Source organism: Panicum hallii, chromosome 6, assembly GCF_002211085.1.
Source record: "Panicum hallii strain FIL2 chromosome 6, PHallii_v3.1, whole genome shotgun sequence".
Lineage (NCBI taxonomy): Eukaryota > Viridiplantae > Streptophyta > Magnoliopsida > Poales > Poaceae > Panicum > Panicum hallii.
The window spans coordinates 1,485,010-1,503,300 of NC_038047.1; the positions used below are offsets into that span (position 1 = coordinate 1,485,010).

Consider the following 18,291-nt stretch of genomic DNA (forward strand, 5'->3'; position numbering starts at 1 on the left):
ATGTAAAATAACTGAAGAAAGAAAGTCAAGTAGTCATCCTATTCATTTCATCTTTCATCAAGAAAACTTACAGTGAACCTGCTACCTATCTGTATCTACAAAAGAATTCTCTCCCTCTTAGATATGTAAAAAAATGGATGATTATAAAAGAAAATAAGAACGAGAAAAACCTTAAGACTAACATTTACCAAAGAGCAAATCACTCTTCTACCTAAGTCTTTTCTGTGTTTCTTTCCCAGTATGTGCATCTCCATTCTCCATGCAGGATATTGTGAGCCGTGCCAGATCAAATACAGTGATTACCATGGAAGACTTCCAGTGTCTGGATCTGTGAAAGCTTTATGCACAAAATCTTTAAGACCGGTATCATATACTTCACAGAACCGTCGAGGCCAATCCTCTGGTTCCACCGGCTTGGTCCCTAATCCTGGTGCCCTGTCCCTGGATCCCACATTCTCTTCATCCTGCCAATCTGCAACATATGTTGCGACACGGCCAGAAAACTTATCCTTGAACACCTCCCAAACTTGGTACTTGTAGTGGTTGATCAGCATCACTCCCTGACCAATGTTCACATACCTCACCCCTTCTTTCAGATGGAAATGATGCACCACATTGATGAGTGATGGGTTTAATGCGTCCGGCCTGACAATTGACTTGTGGCGCTCCGGCGCAGCCAGCCGGCAGGTATAGCCTGTTGTAACGCCTTTCTTGGGAATTTTGGTCCGACCTGATGGACCGAAGCTGTGGCACGCAGTCCTGAGCTCACCGATCCGTCGCCTGTTTGAGTAGTTCTGGAGAATATCTGCTAGAGTCTGGTTGCCAGGGAAGTGCAAGAACTCGTCGATGTCGATGAACCCCACCCACTCACAGCTCTCTCGGGCCCTGAGAGCACAATGTGCAAAACCTGCCTCCTGAGACTTCATCCATGGCCACAGATGGCGCGTGATGTTGTACCTTGATGGATCCATGGTATTGAGGACCTGCTCAATGTCATCATCACTGTTGTTGTCATAGATGAACCACCGCTCCACACCAATATGGGAGTGGTAGATGATCCATTCTCGGAGAAACCTTGCTTGGTTGCGCAGCATGGTGCATACACACATTGAGTGTGCCTTTTGCCGCCGATGCCTGTTATACCGAGGAAGTGGCTCAGGTTCAGCGATTGAGGGTAGTGTAGAGTCCCTCTGGCCCTTTGTCCTGATGGAGACCAACATAGGCTTATCATCAGTGTCTCCATTGCTGTTAGCATCAGTTGACATCCTCAGATACCGTCGAATGCGAGCTGGTGTTACACACCGGAAAATCTCCTGTGCTGCAGAAATCACAGGGGAGGTGAGCACATGCTTCGGCTTCGATAGGTCCCGGCCAAAGACGCACTGATATCGCGATGCCACACCCAAACGGCCTGGACGGAGGTTCATCCCCTTGGAGAACACAACAGTGGAGTTGTCCCTGGTGTCAACAAGTGCGGTGTACACAAGCCTGTCCCATTGTAGCGGCGCCACCGGAGGTGACAGGGACAATGACAGTGAGATATCCATACCAGATGGCTCAGCAGGGCAATGGACGAGTCTGGATCCATCTGGCAAAGACACTGCCAAGAGGGCTCGGTAGCGCAGCTCCGAGGAATTGGCAGGGGAGTACAGACACTCAAACCGCTCCGGAGCTGGCAGCGACGACCCGTCCTTGAGGATCAGGAGAACGCGGTCCGGGAAGCCAACCGCGTGCCGGATTTGGACTGACGGCAACACGGTGTCTGCGCCGCCCCCAGCTTGCTGCGCTCCGGCATCAGAGGAAATGGCGTTCAGGGTCCCCGACGGCCACGCCGTCCTGAGTACTGGCCGGAACGATGCTGCATCAGGGACAAGAACATCAACACCTTTAGAAAAGAAACAAACCAAGCGGATTTAGTATGCTTGAATTCACAAACACCAACACACACTGTTCATGTGACGGCATGAGCCTTTTCCTGTTCTGTACCAATCAGTCGAACGCAGCACCACCACGAGTATAAAAAACTTGCTCCCTAACGTTCCAACCCAGGAATGCAAAACTGCTCCTGCTCCCATGAACTCATTAACAAACGCAAGAATCCAAGGAGAAAAGATGCAATTTTGCCGCGAGTGGTAAGACCCCATCAGATCTATGGCAACCCGGTAACCCCCACAAAAAGGAGCCGACTTTTCCCACTTCCCCAACAACGAACACCAACCACATACCAAATTCGTATCTACAAATGATTTTTTTTCTTAACCAAATCATTGCTAATCCCACCACGCTCCAAGCACAAGATTCCCGTGACGCTACAATTCCGGCGACCCACCTAAAACCCCACCAAGATCCAATTCACGCGAGGAAGTCCAGGGAGGAGGGAAATGGGAAGGAAGCATCACCTCCAATGACGTGAACGCCGCCAATGACGACCACACCAGCGCACAGGAACGCGAAGAGCGCCGCGAACAGACGCCGCTGCGGCCCCGCCGCGGATGCCGCCGCCGACCGGTGACCCCTAGCGGCGGGGGAACCTCCACCGCCGCCGCAACCTCCCGCAACCGCGGAACCCTTGCAACTCCCGAGCCTGCTGAGCTTCCTCTCCTTCGCCGACATCACCATCGCCGCCGCCGGTCACCGCCGCCGCCGGTCCAGACGCAGCCCAGATCCCCAAGCGGCAGCAGCGAGCCTCACGGACCACACCATAAGCAACATGCTACCACGCGGAGGGAGGCATCGTCGCCCCCAAGTCTATCTCCCCGCGGTCGGTGGCCGTGAACGGCGAGGAGACGGAGCGGCGGCCGGCGAATCCGAAGCGGCCGGTTGCGTTCGCAAGGAAGCTGGTTACTCCCCGCTGCTGCAGCCTGCCTGTTGGGCCACCGGCGCGTTTATACCCGCGACCACGCGCCTGACGGGTGGGCCAGGGGGCTCGCTTGTCCCCACATGTCGGTGGAGGAAGGCCGGCCGCGCAACGCGGTCGGACGGCGCGTGGCCGGGAATGACGTGTGGGCCCTTTGGAACAGTAAACAGGTGGGGCCGCGTCCAGCCCCAACGGCACGGGCACGTCCGGCCAATGGGGCGGCGGGATCGTTGGGTGGTTAGTCTCGGCGGGACGCGGTGTATGACAGTAGGGTCGGTACGTGTGGATCCACCGTGTCAGTTGCTGAGGTGGGGATAGGTGCTGGTGCTGTGTGATTGGAGGAAACAACAATAATTGGTGGCACTGGGCACATGGGAAAGGTATCTAATTCTGTAATTCTGCATGTCTATTAGGGAGATTATTTATTTTTCAAGAGAATATACTTGTAATACTTTTATATAACTCTGACTATGCAAGGTTTTCTTTCCATTTCCATTATTTCTTCTTTTTGCTTTGTTTTGATGCAACGGGAGACTACAGACAAGAAAAAGTACAGCATGAATAAACGAAGGCTCGGCGCAATCTTTCAAAGTTGCTGGTAAGGTTAAAAGTTGTGCGCCTGTATTCATAGAGTGACTGTGTACGTCGGTTCCGGAAACGGTCGGCAACTAAACCTGCTCGAAGTGTGCATCGTGCGTTGTGATCGGATGTGGTCTAGCACACAATGACTGAAGATTTATACTGGTTCAGGCAATCGTGCCCTACGTAAAGTCGGAAGCGAGTCGATTGTATTGCTTGAGTCCAGGTGCTCGTGAGAGTTTTAGGAGTTACAAACTTGCGAGTGGATGATGTAGTATGATTGAGATCGGTCGAGGTCTAGGTCTTCTGATGGTGATGGTGATATTGAGCATTTTCCTAGGCGGATGACCCTCCCTTTTGTAGAGAGTGAGGTAGAAAGAGAGGGTGTTTCTTGCTTCGCTGATCGGGGTCGTCAGCTCCGCCAGTCAGGACCACAGTCAGGGTCCTCCGAAGACCACCGTCCAAGTCTTGCATCGTGGGGCGGTCATCTTATCTTATCCATGTGCGTCATGCTCCATCGGTCGGGGGGCGAGCGTGCGACAATAAGTATGGTACGGTAGTCATGCTCCGCCCCCGGCGCTACGCCCGTCACTCCGTTGTGACGGAGGTGTGACCGCCGCGTCGTGATGACGTTGCGTCTCGTCCCCTCACGAGGACAGGCAGGTAAAATAGTATCCTCCTGTAGCGGCAATAAGAGGGACTGTAACCTCCGTGGGGGAGTGGTTGGCCCTACACGGTAGTTGACTCTGGTGCGTCCGTCCTTATCCTCAGCACCTGGCCTCGAGGACGGTTAGCGTGCGAGGTCTGGCCGGCCCCCGACCTCATCGATCGGGGAAAGTGACACGTGCGTGAGAGAGTTTGGTTGGAATCTTAGGTTGAGACCATAGTACGGACCTAAGCCTTGATCCTCCCCTCGGTCGCGGGCCGAGACTCCAGCCGACCGGCTGGCCGGTCGGGACCGTGGGCCTGGATGGCCTGGAGAAAGCCACAGCCCAGGATGACGCCCGTTTGATCCACGCGTGGTCTTAGACCATCCAGAGTGCCAGCAGGAAGTCGGCCCGCTGGACCCCGGATCCCTGAACTGGTTATTATGTGTATGTGAGTTTATGTCCTGTATTTTGAAAAAAAGTTCAGATTTAACTGAGCATGGAAAGATAGTGCCATGATCCCCTGATTTTAGTACTAGGACATAAGCTCCCAGTTTTACAACATGTTTAGAACTGTAGATACTCACAAATTACAGGTGCATGTTAGCCCCAAATAGTTTTAGAATGTCAGGTTCGATTTCTAGTGTCTGACTTTTATATCGGTTGATGATTCGTTCGCTGCCATCTAATACTTTTATATTACTCGGTGTTGATTGGCTAAGTTGGAGTAGCATCTGGACGAAGAAAGCTTCTACGTGTTCAATTTTGTGGTCACGAGAATTCTTCAATAGGACCGTTTATGGTCCTACTTGATTGAAATGTTTTGGCATGTTTCACATGCACGTGAACCTCAGTCCCTTTCTTCTAACGCCAAAAGTCATCTGAATTATGAAATCTATTAATCCTAAAGAAATTATGAATTCCATTCATTCTAAGTTACTCAAAATACCGTGTCAAACTTATTCACATTTCACAGCTAATTGCACTTTGGGCCGAAACTGTTTGACCTAAACATAATATACAAGCATCATGGAGTAGTTAGTTTCTTTTATAATTTTAGATATGAATTTGTACTCACCTGCAACTGCAACTAAGTAAGCAGTCATATGCTCGTTCTTCAAAAAAGAATAATACAATTTTGCCCTTTGTCTGATCTAGGAATCTGGGGCCTGTAGCCAGCACAAGTATACCCTACCTCAAAGGGCAAAAAAAAAAGTCAAATGTGGTCCACTAAAGCCACTAAAGGTTCATCTAGGAGTACAAATTAATCTCTGCCTTAATCCCTGTTAACAACTTGTATGAGAGAGAGAGAGAGAGAGAGAGAGAGAGAGAGTTGTTCCAGAAAACCTGCATCCAACCAATCTAGAGGCCATACCAAAAGAAAGACATTTGTCCTAGTAATACTTATTGACTGTCCTGCTATTCCTTCAACTATGCCTTTCTGTACAATGTAAGACGAATGGCCTGTGGGACACTCCGATTCCATATTCTTCAGCTACTCCAAAGACACTGAACTCTGAAGCAGCTCATAAGTAAAAAAATTTCAGAGAATGCTATCACTTGTGGGGTATTGCCGCTAAGGCTACTGGTTCTGTAAAAGCAGTCGTCCGTACTGAATTTATTGGCATTAACATCTCATGGAGAGAGATCAAAAGTTTTGGTTTTAATAGGGATGTGTTATCTTCAGTATTGAAACCATTGAAATGGAGTATGCTTTGCAGGAAGAAGTACATGAAATGCAAAAGCAGGCAAGGATACTTCTGGTCAGAGTTTGTTAGAAAGCTGAACTGTTTTCGGAGCTTTTTTTTTGGGCATGCACTACTCATGACAGGGAATATTAGAATGAAGCAGCACATGATCCTCAGGTTGAACTGCGTGTATAAAAGGGCAGCACCATAAGCTTGGAGCAGTGCAAGCCAAACATCTTATTAGCTTTGAAGGTAAGAGTTGTAGGAAACTGAACTCTTCCTTTCTCTGCGACAGACAGTTTCAGCAGTTCAGTTTTCTCCGACATCTTATCTCCAGCGCCTCTATCAGTAGGCATGGGCCATTGCAGAATCAAATTGGTACGGTGACTTAGCTTAGGTAGCATCAGAATTCAGAACCAAAACTTGGGCGGTTGAATTTGAGAATTGGATGGAACCAAATCTTGTTTGCGAAAGCGAGGCAAGACTTGGTTTCCTCCAATATCTCATGTTCAGCTGAGCTGATCAGATGGATGCGTAGTGCAAGTAGTGCAGATGTACACTAGACTTCTCTGAAGAATTTGGAAGCTGAAGGTGAGTGTTGGATGGAACCAAATCTGCAGCTATGCACAAGATTTGGTTTCCTCCAATGTCTCATTTTCAACTGTTCCAAATGGAATTTTGGAGGCGTTTTCAGGGTTATAATCACACGAGTGACCACATACAACATTTCCAGTTAAGCAAGGAGCGAGTTCTTTGCATCCATTTGGGAAAAGGATTTCAGATTGGACCGAACCTCCTCTGAACATTTCCAAATTCAGAATGTACATGTCATATGTGTGTAGTTTTCAGATTGGACTGAACCTTCTCTGAAATCCAATTCTCAGTGTCACCTTTAGTAAGTGAGTATTTCTCTAGCCTGGTCAAATACTGCAAATAAATTGTGTGTGTCCTCTAGCACAAGCACCTTTTTTGGCATCTTTGGACAAATATTTAAAAGTTTGTATGTGCAAGGTGCCAAGTTATGGTCAAAGGGGCCTTCATTTATTTGTAATGAAGCAAATGTGCAATAAATTTCCTACTAAAATACAGCTAGCTAGAAGGATACTCGAATCCAACATCTACATCTTATTTATCATATGACCGGGATCATTTCAAAAGACCATTCATACGCAAAGCATTTCGCACATAGCCTCTGATCGACATGTTTCTCCTCGTCTGGGTGGCCCTCTCTCTTAGTTCCACCATCGTCGCCGGCGGCGACTGCCCCGGCGCCCACAGGAACATGACCATGGAGGCAGCCTGCCGCGAGGCGACGGCGACGGCGACGGCGGGGGAGCCCATGTACCAGGTCTGCATGCACGCGCTGGGAGACGATTACCGCGCCGGGGCGGTCAAGGAGGCGTACTTGTTCGCGTACGACGCCGCGTGGCGGGCCGTGGAGTCGTACGGGACCACCGAGGGCTGGGCGCAGTACGTGCTCGGGAACGGGTCGCTCACCGGCGACGAGAAGGCGGCGTACGGGTGCGTCGCCGGTGGCAGCTACCGAGAGGCCGAGGCGGCCATGGGGAAGGTGACACACAGGGTGGGGCTTGACTGCGGCCTCGACCTCAGCGACGAGTACAGGACGGCGCTGCGCAACGCGGAGGCGTGCAGGGACCGTCTGGCAAAGCTGCCGCCGTCGCCGCTGCTCACCATGGTTGAGGAGGACTACAACTCGACCCTGCTGGCTTACCTGCTCGGTAAATTGCTAGGCATAAAGTAGTGACTGCGTGCGTGTGTTATGATGTTTGCATGTCAACGGGCAAAAGTTATGGTAATAAAAAGTATGAAATGCAAACTTTTTATCTGGTCTTCTACTTTTAGGCAGATCATTTTTTTTGAAACTTGATTTAGGTAGATCATGACGCGCTCAACATTTTTTTTCTTACCGTGCCTAAGCACATATTTTATTAAAAGGATAACGCGCTCAACACTCAGTTCAGCGATTCACGACACCGATAACAAGCAAAGCGCTTCATTCCAAATTTCTGTGTACGTCGAAGGAAGCAAAACACAAGTACACCTTGATTACGATGTGGACCCGGGCCCGCACATCAGTTACTCAAGTGCAGGAGCAACTACTGCAGAGAAGCCTCATCCCTTGATTACATATCTGATAATGCTCCTCAATGCAGGGTTTTTTATCCTATCAAATGTTGTTATCGGAAATACCGGTCAACAATTACATTCTGCCAATGATGATTCTTTTTATGTTTAAAATTCAGTACTAAAGCCATTTAGAAATGGAGCATACCATGTTGATGAACATCTAACATAGGCCAGATTTGCTGACAGATGCGGAAAGAAAAAGTTTGCCAAGAATATTGCTGGTCATAGTTTTGTTAGAAAGCAGAGCTTCTTTTCTTGACATGCACAACCCATGCCAAGAGTATCAGAATGGAGCAGCATAGGAACTTCAGGTTCCACTGGTATATAAAAGGGCAGCGCCATTAGCTTGAAGCATTTCAGACCAACATCTAATTAGCTAGCTCTGAAGGTAAGAGTTGTAGTAAACTGAACTCTTCCTTGTCTTTTGTGACAGTTTCAGGAGTTCAGTTTTCTCCAACATCTTATCTTCAGCGCCTCTATCGGTAAAATCAAGTAGACGTGGTGACTTAACTTGGTTAGCATCGCAATTCAGAATTCAACTTTGGCAGTTGAATTTGAGAATTGGATGGAACCGAATCTTATTGCGAAAGCGAGGCAAGACTTGGTTTCCTCCAATATCTCGTGTTCAGCTGATCAGATTATGTGTAGCGCAAGTAGTGCAGCTAGACTAATCTTCTCTGAAGAATTTGGTAGCTGGAAGTGAGTGTTGGAGGATACCAAATCTTCAGGTATGCACAACATTTGATGCCCTCCACTCTCTCATCTTCAACTGTCCCAGATGCCACTTTGGGGGCGCTCAGGGTTATGGGTTATGAGTATGAGTAACCCACACACAGTATTTTCAGTAAAGCAAGGAGTGAAATCTTTGCATCCATTTGGCAGCAGAACAATTTGGATACCCTATCAAAATCAGTTAATCAACATTCAGATTGGACTCAATCTCCTTTGATATCCAATTCGGTAGCCGCCCTTATTTCCCTGGCCTGTTAAAATACTTCAAAGAAAGTGTGTCCTCTAGCAAAACCTACCTTTCTCAGTGGCTTTTGGGTATGTCCTATGTCTGGTCCAAGATCTTCATTTATTTATAATCAACTAATGTGCAATAAATTTATATAAAAGATAGACCATTTGGATACTAGAAGTCTAGAAACCAACATTTGGATGTCTCCGTCATATGATTGGGACCATTTCAAGACCACTTATGCATGTAGCATCAATAAAAGAACCCATCAATAGGTGCTTATATACATGTATATGAAATAGTTGTATGCAAAGCGTTTCGTGCTCAGGCACGGTGGCGAAAAAAAAAACATTTCACAGAGGGCGTATGACCAGCATGTCTCTCCTCGTCGCGATCGTCGTGGCTTTCTCTCTCGGTTTCACCGTCGTCGCCGGCGGCTGCCCCGGCGCCCGCAGGAACATGACCATGGAGGCAGCCTGCCGCGAGGCGTGCGGCGCGGCGCCGGCGCCGGCGACGGCGAGGGCAATGTACCAGCTCTGCATGGACACGCTGAGCGACGACGATTTGTCGGTCGACGTGGCCGGCGAGTACGCGTACCGCGCCGCTTGGCGGGCGCTGTGGGCGTACCTCGACACCATGGGCCGGGCGTGGCATTTGCTCGGGAACGCGGCGCTGGCCGCCGGCGAGGAGAAGGCCGTTCTGCGTCGGCGGCAGGTACCAGGAGGCCGAGGCGGCCATGGACAGGGTCCGGAGCAGGTTGCCGGATCACTGCGGCCCCGACATCGGCGGCGAGTAAAAGAGGGCGCTGGGGGACGTGGAGGCGTGCAGGGACCGTGTGGCCAACTGTGCGTATGCTAAGAAGCGACAGTACTAAATGGGCAAACGTTATGGTAATAAAGCGTATGAACTGCAAAATTGTATTTTTGTTCACACAAACAATACAGATCATGATGGAAGCCAACATTCAGGTCAGAACACCAAATTTTGATGAAACAGGTGGTAATCAGCACTGCTCATTCCAAATTTCTGTATAAACTGACGGAAGCAAAACACATGTACACTGGATTACATATTATCACGAGGCATGGCCTTCAAGTTACCATTCATACATAAAGCATATTACATTTCAGCGAAAACACCATCACCAAGCAAGAGCAAGTGCTACCAGACTTGCTGATCTTTCATCAGCTCCTAACCGACCCTGGATCAGGAAACTAAGCTGCAGGCTGTGTCGCCTGCATCTCAGGAAAGCCAGAACAGATCATTTGCCTCTGCATTCCTTTGTCCTCTGATGATGAAACCGATATCATCATCAGGGGGGTCACACAGCTGACAGAACCCGAGGCTCTGTTGAAGCTTTAAGCAGCCCATCATCTACCTCGTATTTACATGTGAGCCTGTAAAATGTCCGGCAACAAGTAAGACGAGGCAACCATCCATCCATGATCACTTACATCAGCGATCTAACTTGATCCAGTGAGAGAGATCTGCTCATATGCCGTCAGCAAGACTAGATAGATGAACTCTGCCGATGAACTAGCCTCAGGAAGATGTGCTGCTTCACTGAGCAGATTTTGACAAGGCGATTTCTTCTAGACGCTTCCATACAGCCTCACGTTTGGACGTCTTGCTAGCTTCTTGAGCTTCCTCTTCCTCAAACTTCTTTCGGCACTCCTCAAACAGTCCAGGTTCATGGTCCATGAATATTTTACGAACATTTAGACTCAAGCTTTGAACTGCCTGGTTCCAATGGCCTTTTGTATTTCGTTCTAACGCAGGAAAGATTATGGGCAGTATCACCTTACTGTTCTGTTTGATCAAACCCTCAATATGGTCATTGTTCCATAGAAAGAGAGCTCTCTCTGCCACCTGAGAGACAAAAGAAGAAAGTATATATGGTTAGCTTCCAGAGCAAACAGTTTGAAGGAATTACTGGAAGACACAGCTTGTTCTATAACTGATTCTCAGAAAGCACTCAATATGAAATCATCAAGTAAAAGATTGAGAAACAGATGGTCGTTCTCAACAGTTAGATATTTATGTTCCATGGGTTCAAGCAGATGCAGAAAATCGCTGTAACAGTGATAATAAGCTAGCTCAAAATTGTGAACTTGGTGGTCCCGAAGTTTCTGAGGAGGGAACTCTCTGGTGTGCTGCTGGAGCTTAGGAGCTCCAAGGTCCGTTAAAAGGGGCAACCTAGGCCGCTTTGGTCCTAGGCCTTGTTTTTCTGTCGCATTTTTCTTTCTAGTGGCGCACAATTCTTAATGTCTTAGGTGTCTATGCTGTGACTTTGTGTATGTGTGTGTGAGCCCCTTGTACCCCTTTATTCTCTTGATGAAATGATATGCAGCTCTCCTGTATATTCAAGAGAAAAAGGAAGCTCAAAATGACATTTTTCATGGCCAAGGAAACATCGGTTGGTGCCTCTGGGAACTTGAAACAGGGAAAAGCCATATGAGTATCCTCCTCAACTCCCTCACTCAGGTAAGAAAAGTCATATGTTAGGAATGAATGAATTAGCATGCTCCATAACAGCCACAAGGTTTCACCGTTCCACTTTGGTATGATAAGTAGTGTAGTATTTCAAACAAATGGAGGACCAAGTTGGTGCCTTGTGATGATATGAGATGAAACTAATGATGTCTATATACAGTATTCTGACATCATATTTCGAAATGATGAAATGCTAGTCGAGAGTATACATGAGGAGCACCTTGGTAAACCAGCATTGATATTGGTAGAGCAAACTGTTTGAGACAAATAGAGTATCACATACATAGATGCAACACAATGGGATAAAAGTGAATTATGACTCCAGAAGGAGGTTAGCTTTCATATAGCAAACTGGACTTTTCTACAATATTTCTCATGACAAATCATTTCCTAAGCTTCTTTAACTCAGTATAGTTCCTGGGGTAATTTTAGTGGGACTAATCATCTGAGTATGGTACAGAATTTGAAGTAAAACAAAGGAAGCTTCAAAGGCCAGTTAGAATTAATAGCATAACTCTGTAAGGAACAATTATAATAAACAACTCCAATTACAGTTTGATTCAAAGAAAAAAAAAACTTTTGGCTTCTGGAAAGGAATTAATGAGAAATAACTGAAATGGACACTGGGCAGAATTTAGGTACTGTTAAATTTCCATCATGTGGAAGTGGCAGGTAGAAAGAGGCTCAAGTCTTTATGTATCAACATGAACAGAACTAGTATGCACTTTACACATGACTTATCGCTTGCTACAGCTTATTTGACTTGCACTTATAAATGATAGTCATGTACCAAGCAATCAGTCAGATTTTTAAATATGAGAAGTTCCATGAGCAAAACAAGTAAATATTCTACATTTGTGGTATAATTGGCACTCTGGTACCCTTCTTACCTGAAAGTGAGAACTGCATAAACAACGGGCGATCTGACGAAAAAGGGGCACCATACACCTCTGGAATTCTGCTGGCTGAGTAGCCTCTAGTACCTCCTCTAGCTCACCCAAAAACATCACCTCCTTTGAGCTATTCGTGATGGGCCAATACTTCAGTAAACCCCTTATGACAGTATCAGCAAGCTTGCAATCTTTCTCAACAAACTGAGTGACACAGTATGACAGTTGCTGATGGTACATGGCAACACATTTTGGTTTGTGGAGTGGAATCAATGCCCGGACCAAAAACAATTTGTGCTCTTCCTTGAGCGGCAAAGCGAAGCCATTAATTATACTCCCCAAAATCTCTAACAGCTCTGCAATCCCATTATGCTTCTCTGTCTCAAATATGAACCTGTAGAAGATATTATTAATTGCCTTCCTGATGAATGGACGGTGCACCATGAACTTGCCATATATCCTGTGAAGTATTGTTTTCAAGTACTCCCTCTCCCTAGGATCCTCTGAGTCAAAGAGATCAAGAAGCCTGATAATAAAACCATGATCAATGTACCTCTTGGCCAGCTTTGCATCTGTCTCAGGAGACTGAATAAATCTCAAGAACAGTTCATATACAATCTGCAAGTGAGGCCATGCCGGGTCCATGACAGGCTCTTCCTCCTCCAAGTCGAACGACTCGAGCACCTTGTTCTCTCTCGGAGCAGGGTTTGGGGCTCTGAACAAATTTATAGACACCATCTTGATGACCTCCTGGACAACAGGCTCCGGGAACTTCCCGGTGGCAGAGGTGATATAGTCCACCAGCTCAAGCAACGTCTGCCTCTTGATCTCCTTCTCCTTCACATCCTTGGTCGGGTCCGTGAAGTCAAACACCACGCAGCACATGGCCAGCTTCCTGAGGAACAGGCTGGGCTTCTCGGAGGCCGGCACGTCCCGGAAGCTCGGGAGCGCCTCGTACCCGGCCGAGGCCGTGAACCCGTTGCTGACGCCGGCACCAGCGCCGGCGTTCCTGGCCGCGTAGTTCTGGCCGGGATTTGTGACCGTGGAGGCATAACTGCTGGGATTGACGAGCCTGCTAGACATGGTCAAATCCGTGGTGGTTCTTGCATCGGCTGTCGGGCTGGGCAGCGACGTGCCCGCTCCGGCCAACTCCTTCTCGCCGGACTTGGCCGGCTTCTTGGGAAGCCGGCCGAGGATTTGCTTAATCATGACGGATTGAACCCCCGAACAAGTCCCCGATCACAATCGCGCTAAAGAAGCCTCCCCAAATCCATAATCCCTTCGCCTGATCAAATTAAACACCGTCATAACCTGAAACGGCAATATCCACGAAACAAAATTGGGGAAAACCGCACCTGGGGATCGAATCGACGCCTCCGGAGCCGAATCCGCGATCGACGCCCTCGCAAGACCGCGCCTCTCGACGGGGAAACACAATCAGGAACGGCAATAAAGGGGCAGACCGGCGGAGTCAAAAAGGAAAAGGGGGCGCGGGGAGCGAAAGCAAAAGGCGGAGAAAAATCGCGGCTTTATCACGAATTCCCGCAGGGATTGGCCCGGGGCAGGCGCGGAAGGCTGCGAATCGGACGGATTGGTCCGGGAGCCCGTGGGAATTTGGGTGGAGTTCGCGGAGGAGACGGTGGTGGCTCGTGCGTTCGGGTCTCTTCCGGGGGGCCGGCGCAGTGCGGGGAGGGAGATAGTAGGTGGGCGAGGGCCAAATTGGGCGAGGAAATTAAAGACGACGGCGAGTCCTTTCTGGACCAAATCCAAATTCGTGAGAATGGATAGCCTCCGACGGCCGTAAATTTTGTGGCGCACCCGGCGCTGAACAATTCCCCTCCACATCGATGGTGCCACGAAACATATTCCCCTGCAAAATTGTTCGTATCTTCTTCTTTTGTACTTTTGTACAAATTTCTAGGTTATGCAAGTACTCATCCACCAAGATTTATAGTCAAATAAAAGGAGTTTCACATGTATAATAGTTTTTGCTACCCGTTAATAGGTTTGTAGAAATATATCCTCCTGTATAATGATTTGTATCTTCATGTTTTATGTTTGGGATCTTATTTAAAAAAGTAGTGAAATGATGTAGGGTTTTGTCTTTATGTTTCTTTTTTCTTTTTTAAAAGTGTTGCAAGTATTAGTCCACATAGATTTATAAGGCAAATAAAAAATGTTATTTAGTAGCCCATGTGTAACCACATATATAACAGAACATGTATGATTGTTATCGTTAAGATGAGTTATTGTCATGTTAGACACCATTGAAATGAAGTCATAAGCAAACCGAGTTGGTTGTCTTCTTCGTGTTGGAAATTGCCTACCTGATTTGAATCTCCGACGGTATGAGTGCTTACATTTTCTATAAACTATTATTTCAGCATAGGCGATAGCACATATCGACACCGAAGATTGTAGCAACCTTGTTAATCTCAAAGTCTAGCGGTCTAGTCTCTCGAAGATATTTCTATGGATGAATGAGAGTATTGTGATTCCAAACAAAAAAAAGGAAACATTTCCATAAGAAACAAACACACATGTCCCTCTCATTGTTTTAGTTTTATAAAGTACGATTGAGTAGATGGTTTGATTGAGGCCGTCAAAATCTTCTAAACGATTGAACCAGCAGTCTAGTCTAAGCTCGTAGACCAAATTTTAAAACAAAATGGGTTGAATAAATAAAACCTTAGTCCTTTTATGTGTGGTACCCTCAGTGGGTACCCAAAGGAAAAGGATGCACTAAAACAAATGTTAATGGAACTCATGTAGAGAATCATACTCGGATTAAATAAAACAAAAGAAAGAAGCCAATGGTGCCCCACTGACCGGCTGGTAGACTTGTAGCAGGTCCAACAAAGCACTAGCAAGAGAATTGACCAGAGAGCAGCCAGCATACACGCGCATTCCTGCACTGGGTCACCGTTTCTGGATTTGTCAAATCCCAAAATCAAATTCCTCGTTCTTCAGCACGAGCACGAGACCAATGATAAAAACGCTCTGAAAACAGAATTCCCGGTCAAAGGAACACCCCAGCTGTTTCTGAAGATTTCTCAGGCAGGCTTTGTTTTTGACAAAATTCATCAGAAAAAAAAATGATGCAGTGGATAATGGACGGATGGTGAACAGTGATTAGCACACACGGCGAGAGTTAAAAGGTGGAGGAAAGTGGTTAGCTTAGCTGCCCCTGCTGTCACTGTTGAGCCCAGAAGCGAAGCGAGTGACAAAATGGGTGGGAGAAAGAGGTGTCGCATTCAGCTTCAGGTTCAGGGCAATGTGATAAAGCAAAGGCCTCGGCTGCTCACCTGCTGTGCCTGGCTGCCGCTCTGTCCGGCGACCACCTGCTCGTGCAAGCAACATTTACCTAATCCGTTTCACTTTACTCTAGCTAGCAAATTTCATTCGAGATAGCTCACTGGGGATTGAAACGGTAGAAAAAGTTAGTGTAAGAGTCCATGAAAAGTGTTTTCTTTAAATAAAAGATTCTGCAAGAAACAGTTGTAAATATTTATAAATATTTTTTCGGAGTTTGTTATTTTCGTAACAAAATGACACCTTTCCATGAAGGGTATCCAACTATTCACGCAATAGTTGCAACAGAAAGAAGATCTTGGAATTCCGAAAATCTGCGCCAAAGCTCTCTTCGGACGCATTTGGCCCAGTGGGCTACCATGGGCCATAGCTGAATGAAGCGAAGTAGGACGAATGAGGCCTCTGCAGATAGCATTTACCCTGTTTTCCCCGTCAGCATCATCCATCGCGAGAAGCCATGGCGTCCTTGTGCCGCACCGCCGCCGCCGCCGCCACCGTCATGAGGTCAGGGGCCCTCCGGTCGAGATCCCCCGCGGAGAGGCTATTCCAGGCGGCGAGGTCTCCTCTCGCGGCACCGCGCATCCGCAGGTAATGCCCAAACCCCTGAACCCTTTTGCGTATTCTTGCCTATAACTGGTCTTTGCTCGAAGCGATCCCGGAAGCCTGAAAATGGGATGCCTTTTGCTGATCCTGCCTGTCTCAGGCCCGTCGTGGCGGCGGCGCTGGCGAGTCTCGATTCGCTCATGCCGCTGCACAGCGCTGTGGCGGCCGCGCGGCTGCGGTCCTGCATCGCCGCCGACTCGGCATGCTGGAGCTGCCTCTCCGAAGGTGGTTCATTTTGTGTCCTTCTCTTTGCGTTATATGATTGGTTGAAGGCTGTGGTGGTTGGTTATATTTCCGCTGCTTGTTCTTACATTCTGTGTTCTCTGGTGATGAAATGTCCTGCTTTGTTGGTGTGAGAATTGTGATGTGTTGCATTTCTTATCAAACTCGTCAACTCATGAGGTTAGGTTATTGCATTCTTATTCCAAAAATTATTTTATATTTAGTTAGGAATGCAAAAGTCTAAGATCTTTGTTGATCTAGTCATCTATACTGAACATGGTAGATCAAGTCATTGGATTTACAGTACCAATCTGTTGAACTTGTTAGTTTCAAGAACACTGCAGTGCTTGTTGGCAGTAAATTAGAAAGTTAGTATAACCATTTCTGTCTAGTGTCCATGATTTCAATACATAAACTCAAGGCAACAGGCATAGTATTTATCTGCATGTAGGGAAATCAAGAATGGAGACTCGCCGTGAAAGGCTAAAAGCCTTTGCCTGACTGAATGTACTCATGGCCCTGTTTTTTTCTCAGCCTCTGCATGTTTCTTTCCTCCTATCTATTTGTGGCATCATAAATTCTAAAAGGGCCGTTAAAAAATTGAAGGGTTTCAAAGCTATGCAGAAAATCCAAGCTTTGATGAAACTAAAGTTGGACATTTACAGATTGTTGTCAAAGATAGTATCAAATGACCACAACTAATATTTTGGAGTACATCAATCGTCAAGTAATTATCTTATATTTATCAAAATCCATTTTTCATAACTAATTTGATAATCATTCTGTTAGGTTTGATCAAGCGCATCTGATCATGGCTAGGGACGCAATGTGAAAGAGAATGGCTCACATGCTACTGCGTCATGACATAATTTGCAATATCTCTCCGTTCTTCTGTAAGGACTAGCGCGTGTCAGCTTGTCTTAGATAATTTTCTTAAAGGAAATTGTAGCAGAAAAAAAGAACTGCATACAGCCATGGGAACTTTTGACTTCTGTTTAAGTTTGGCTTTATCATTGTATGAAGTAACAGAACACTCTGATCATTCTGGAGATTGCGGAAGGGTTATTTTCTAATTTTGTTGGAACTGGCAAGTGCATTGATGACTGTGTTTAATATTTGTAGTTGGGAAATTATGCAAAGCACCAAACTTAATTGTCTATCAGATCATGACTGTGTTTAATATTTGTAGTTGGGAAATTATGCAAAGCACCAAACTTAATTGTCTATCAGATCATGAACTGAGACCCATTTTGCATTCAAATAATTGAACCAAAACCACGAAATATACTGTGGGGGGTAGAGATCATTTTCTGTTTTCTTTGAGTTGTAGTTTGCTATGTCTAGACTCAGTTTGTTTGGTGACCGTATCAAGATGCTTATTGTATTGAGGTTTAGATTGCTTGTCCATCGCTACCATAATAGCAGATACTAAATTTTTGACTTCACACACTGTTTGGCATTTAGTTATGAGTTGCATATTTTACAGTAGCACACATATCTTTTTCGAGTCCTGTGATTTCCTTTGCATGTTTCTGATTTTCACAAAATTCCTACTTCTTTGCACCTTTTCTGATGGAGCTCTGTTGTTTTGTTTCGAAACGATGCACTAGACTTTGCTCTCCCTCGGTAATGAAGGCTGAAGAAGGTGACCAATTCCAAACAGCGTTGTCTAGCTCTTATCCATCTAGTTTCTTTGTTTCTGTACCATTGCTGGACCAAATGAGAGTCCATTAATTCAGTGAGAGTCATAGAAAAACGTATCTGGAAGTACATTGGTTTCACTTGTGGTTTCTGTTATTGACGTGCTTTTGGTGATGAAACGTATCTGGAAGTACATGCTTGGTTCTTGTCGATTGAAAATTTGTTGTGGTTGGTGCTTTCTTCAATCTCT

At 46.6% G+C, this 18,291-nt stretch overlaps 3 protein-coding genes across 7 annotated transcripts; 1 reads left to right on the forward strand and 2 right to left on the reverse strand.

Moving 5' to 3' along the window:
• Positions 1–21: 21 nt before the first annotated feature.
• On the reverse strand, positions 22–2,843 carry LOC112897730 (glycosyltransferase family 92 protein Os08g0121900). 3 transcript variants are annotated; one of them, XM_025966125.1, is made up of 2 exons: positions 2,400–2,843; positions 22–1,858 (listed from the first exon to the last, which is right to left on the reverse strand). In XM_025966125.1, exons 1-2 carry the CDS (start codon positions 2,617–2,619, stop codon positions 300–302), a joined length of 1,779 nt encoding a protein of 592 aa, XP_025821910.1. In that variant the 5' UTR covers positions 2,620–2,843; the 3' UTR covers positions 22–299. The 3 variants fall into 3 exon arrangements, with proteins under 3 accessions (XP_025821910.1, XP_025821909.1, XP_025821911.1); XM_025966124.1 differs by having other exon boundaries at positions 22–1,885; XM_025966126.1 differs by lacking the exon at positions 2,400–2,843 and adding an exon at positions 1,947–2,391.
• A 7,019-nt stretch (positions 2,844–9,862) lies between these two features.
• LOC112896744 (serine/threonine protein phosphatase 2A 57 kDa regulatory subunit B' theta isoform-like) lies at positions 9,863–14,000 on the reverse strand. Its single transcript, XM_025964865.1, has 3 exons — positions 13,619–14,000; positions 12,264–13,548; positions 9,863–10,749 (listed from the first exon to the last, which is right to left on the reverse strand). The coding sequence occupies exons 2-3, from the start codon at positions 13,470–13,472 to the stop codon at positions 10,441–10,443; spliced, it is 1,518 nt and encodes a 505-aa protein (XP_025820650.1). The 5' UTR covers positions 13,473–13,548; positions 13,619–14,000; the 3' UTR covers positions 9,863–10,440.
• Positions 14,001–16,000: 2,000 nt separating this feature from the next.
• On the forward strand, positions 16,001–18,286 carry LOC112897884. Of its 3 annotated transcripts, XR_003229783.1 has the most exons (4): positions 16,001–16,163; positions 16,279–16,403; positions 17,190–17,293; positions 18,011–18,286. XR_003229783.1 is itself a non-coding variant. In XM_025966282.1 (3 exons), the coding sequence occupies exons 1-3, from the start codon at positions 16,033–16,035 to the stop codon at positions 18,028–18,030; spliced, it is 276 nt and encodes a 91-aa protein (XP_025822067.1). In that variant the 5' UTR covers positions 16,001–16,032; the 3' UTR covers positions 18,031–18,286. The 3 variants fall into 3 exon arrangements, 2 of the variants coding, with proteins under 2 accessions (XP_025822067.1, XP_025822066.1); XM_025966282.1 differs by lacking the exon at positions 17,190–17,293; XM_025966281.1 differs by lacking the exon at positions 18,011–18,286 and having other exon boundaries at positions 17,190–17,562.
• Positions 18,287–18,291: the final 5 nt, after the last annotated feature.

What these genes read in the sequence shown, in the direction of transcription:
- LOC112897730 (XM_025966124.1), bottom strand. Translation starts at nt 2,619, where the DNA reads ATGGTGATGTCGGCGAAGGAGAGGAAGCTCAGCAGGCTCGGGAGTTGC. An exon ending in CGGCGTTCACGTCATTGGAG is followed by an intron (nt 1,886 to 2,399) that starts GTGATGCTTCCT and finishes TCTTTTCTAAAG; the next exon opens with GTGTTGATGTTCTTGTCCCT.
- LOC112897884 (XM_025966282.1), top strand. Translation starts at nt 16,033, where the DNA reads ATGGCGTCCTTGTGCCGCACCGCCGCCGCCGCCGCCACCGTCATGAGG. An exon ending in GCGGCACCGCGCATCCGCAG is followed by an intron (nt 16,164 to 16,278) that starts GTAATGCCCAAA and finishes TGCCTGTCTCAG; the next exon opens with GCCCGTCGTGGCGGCGGCGC. An exon ending in CTGGAGCTGCCTCTCCGAAG is followed by an intron (nt 16,404 to 18,010) that starts GTGGTTCATTTT and finishes ACGATGCACTAG; the next exon opens with ACTTTGCTCTCCCTCGGTAA.
- LOC112896744 (XM_025964865.1), bottom strand. Translation starts at nt 13,472, where the DNA reads ATGATTAAGCAAATCCTCGGCCGGCTTCCCAAGAAGCCGGCCAAGTCC. An exon ending in TATGCAGTTCTCACTTTCAG is followed by an intron (nt 10,750 to 12,263) that starts GTAAGAAGGGTA and finishes TTTGTCTCTCAG; the next exon opens with GTGGCAGAGAGAGCTCTCTT.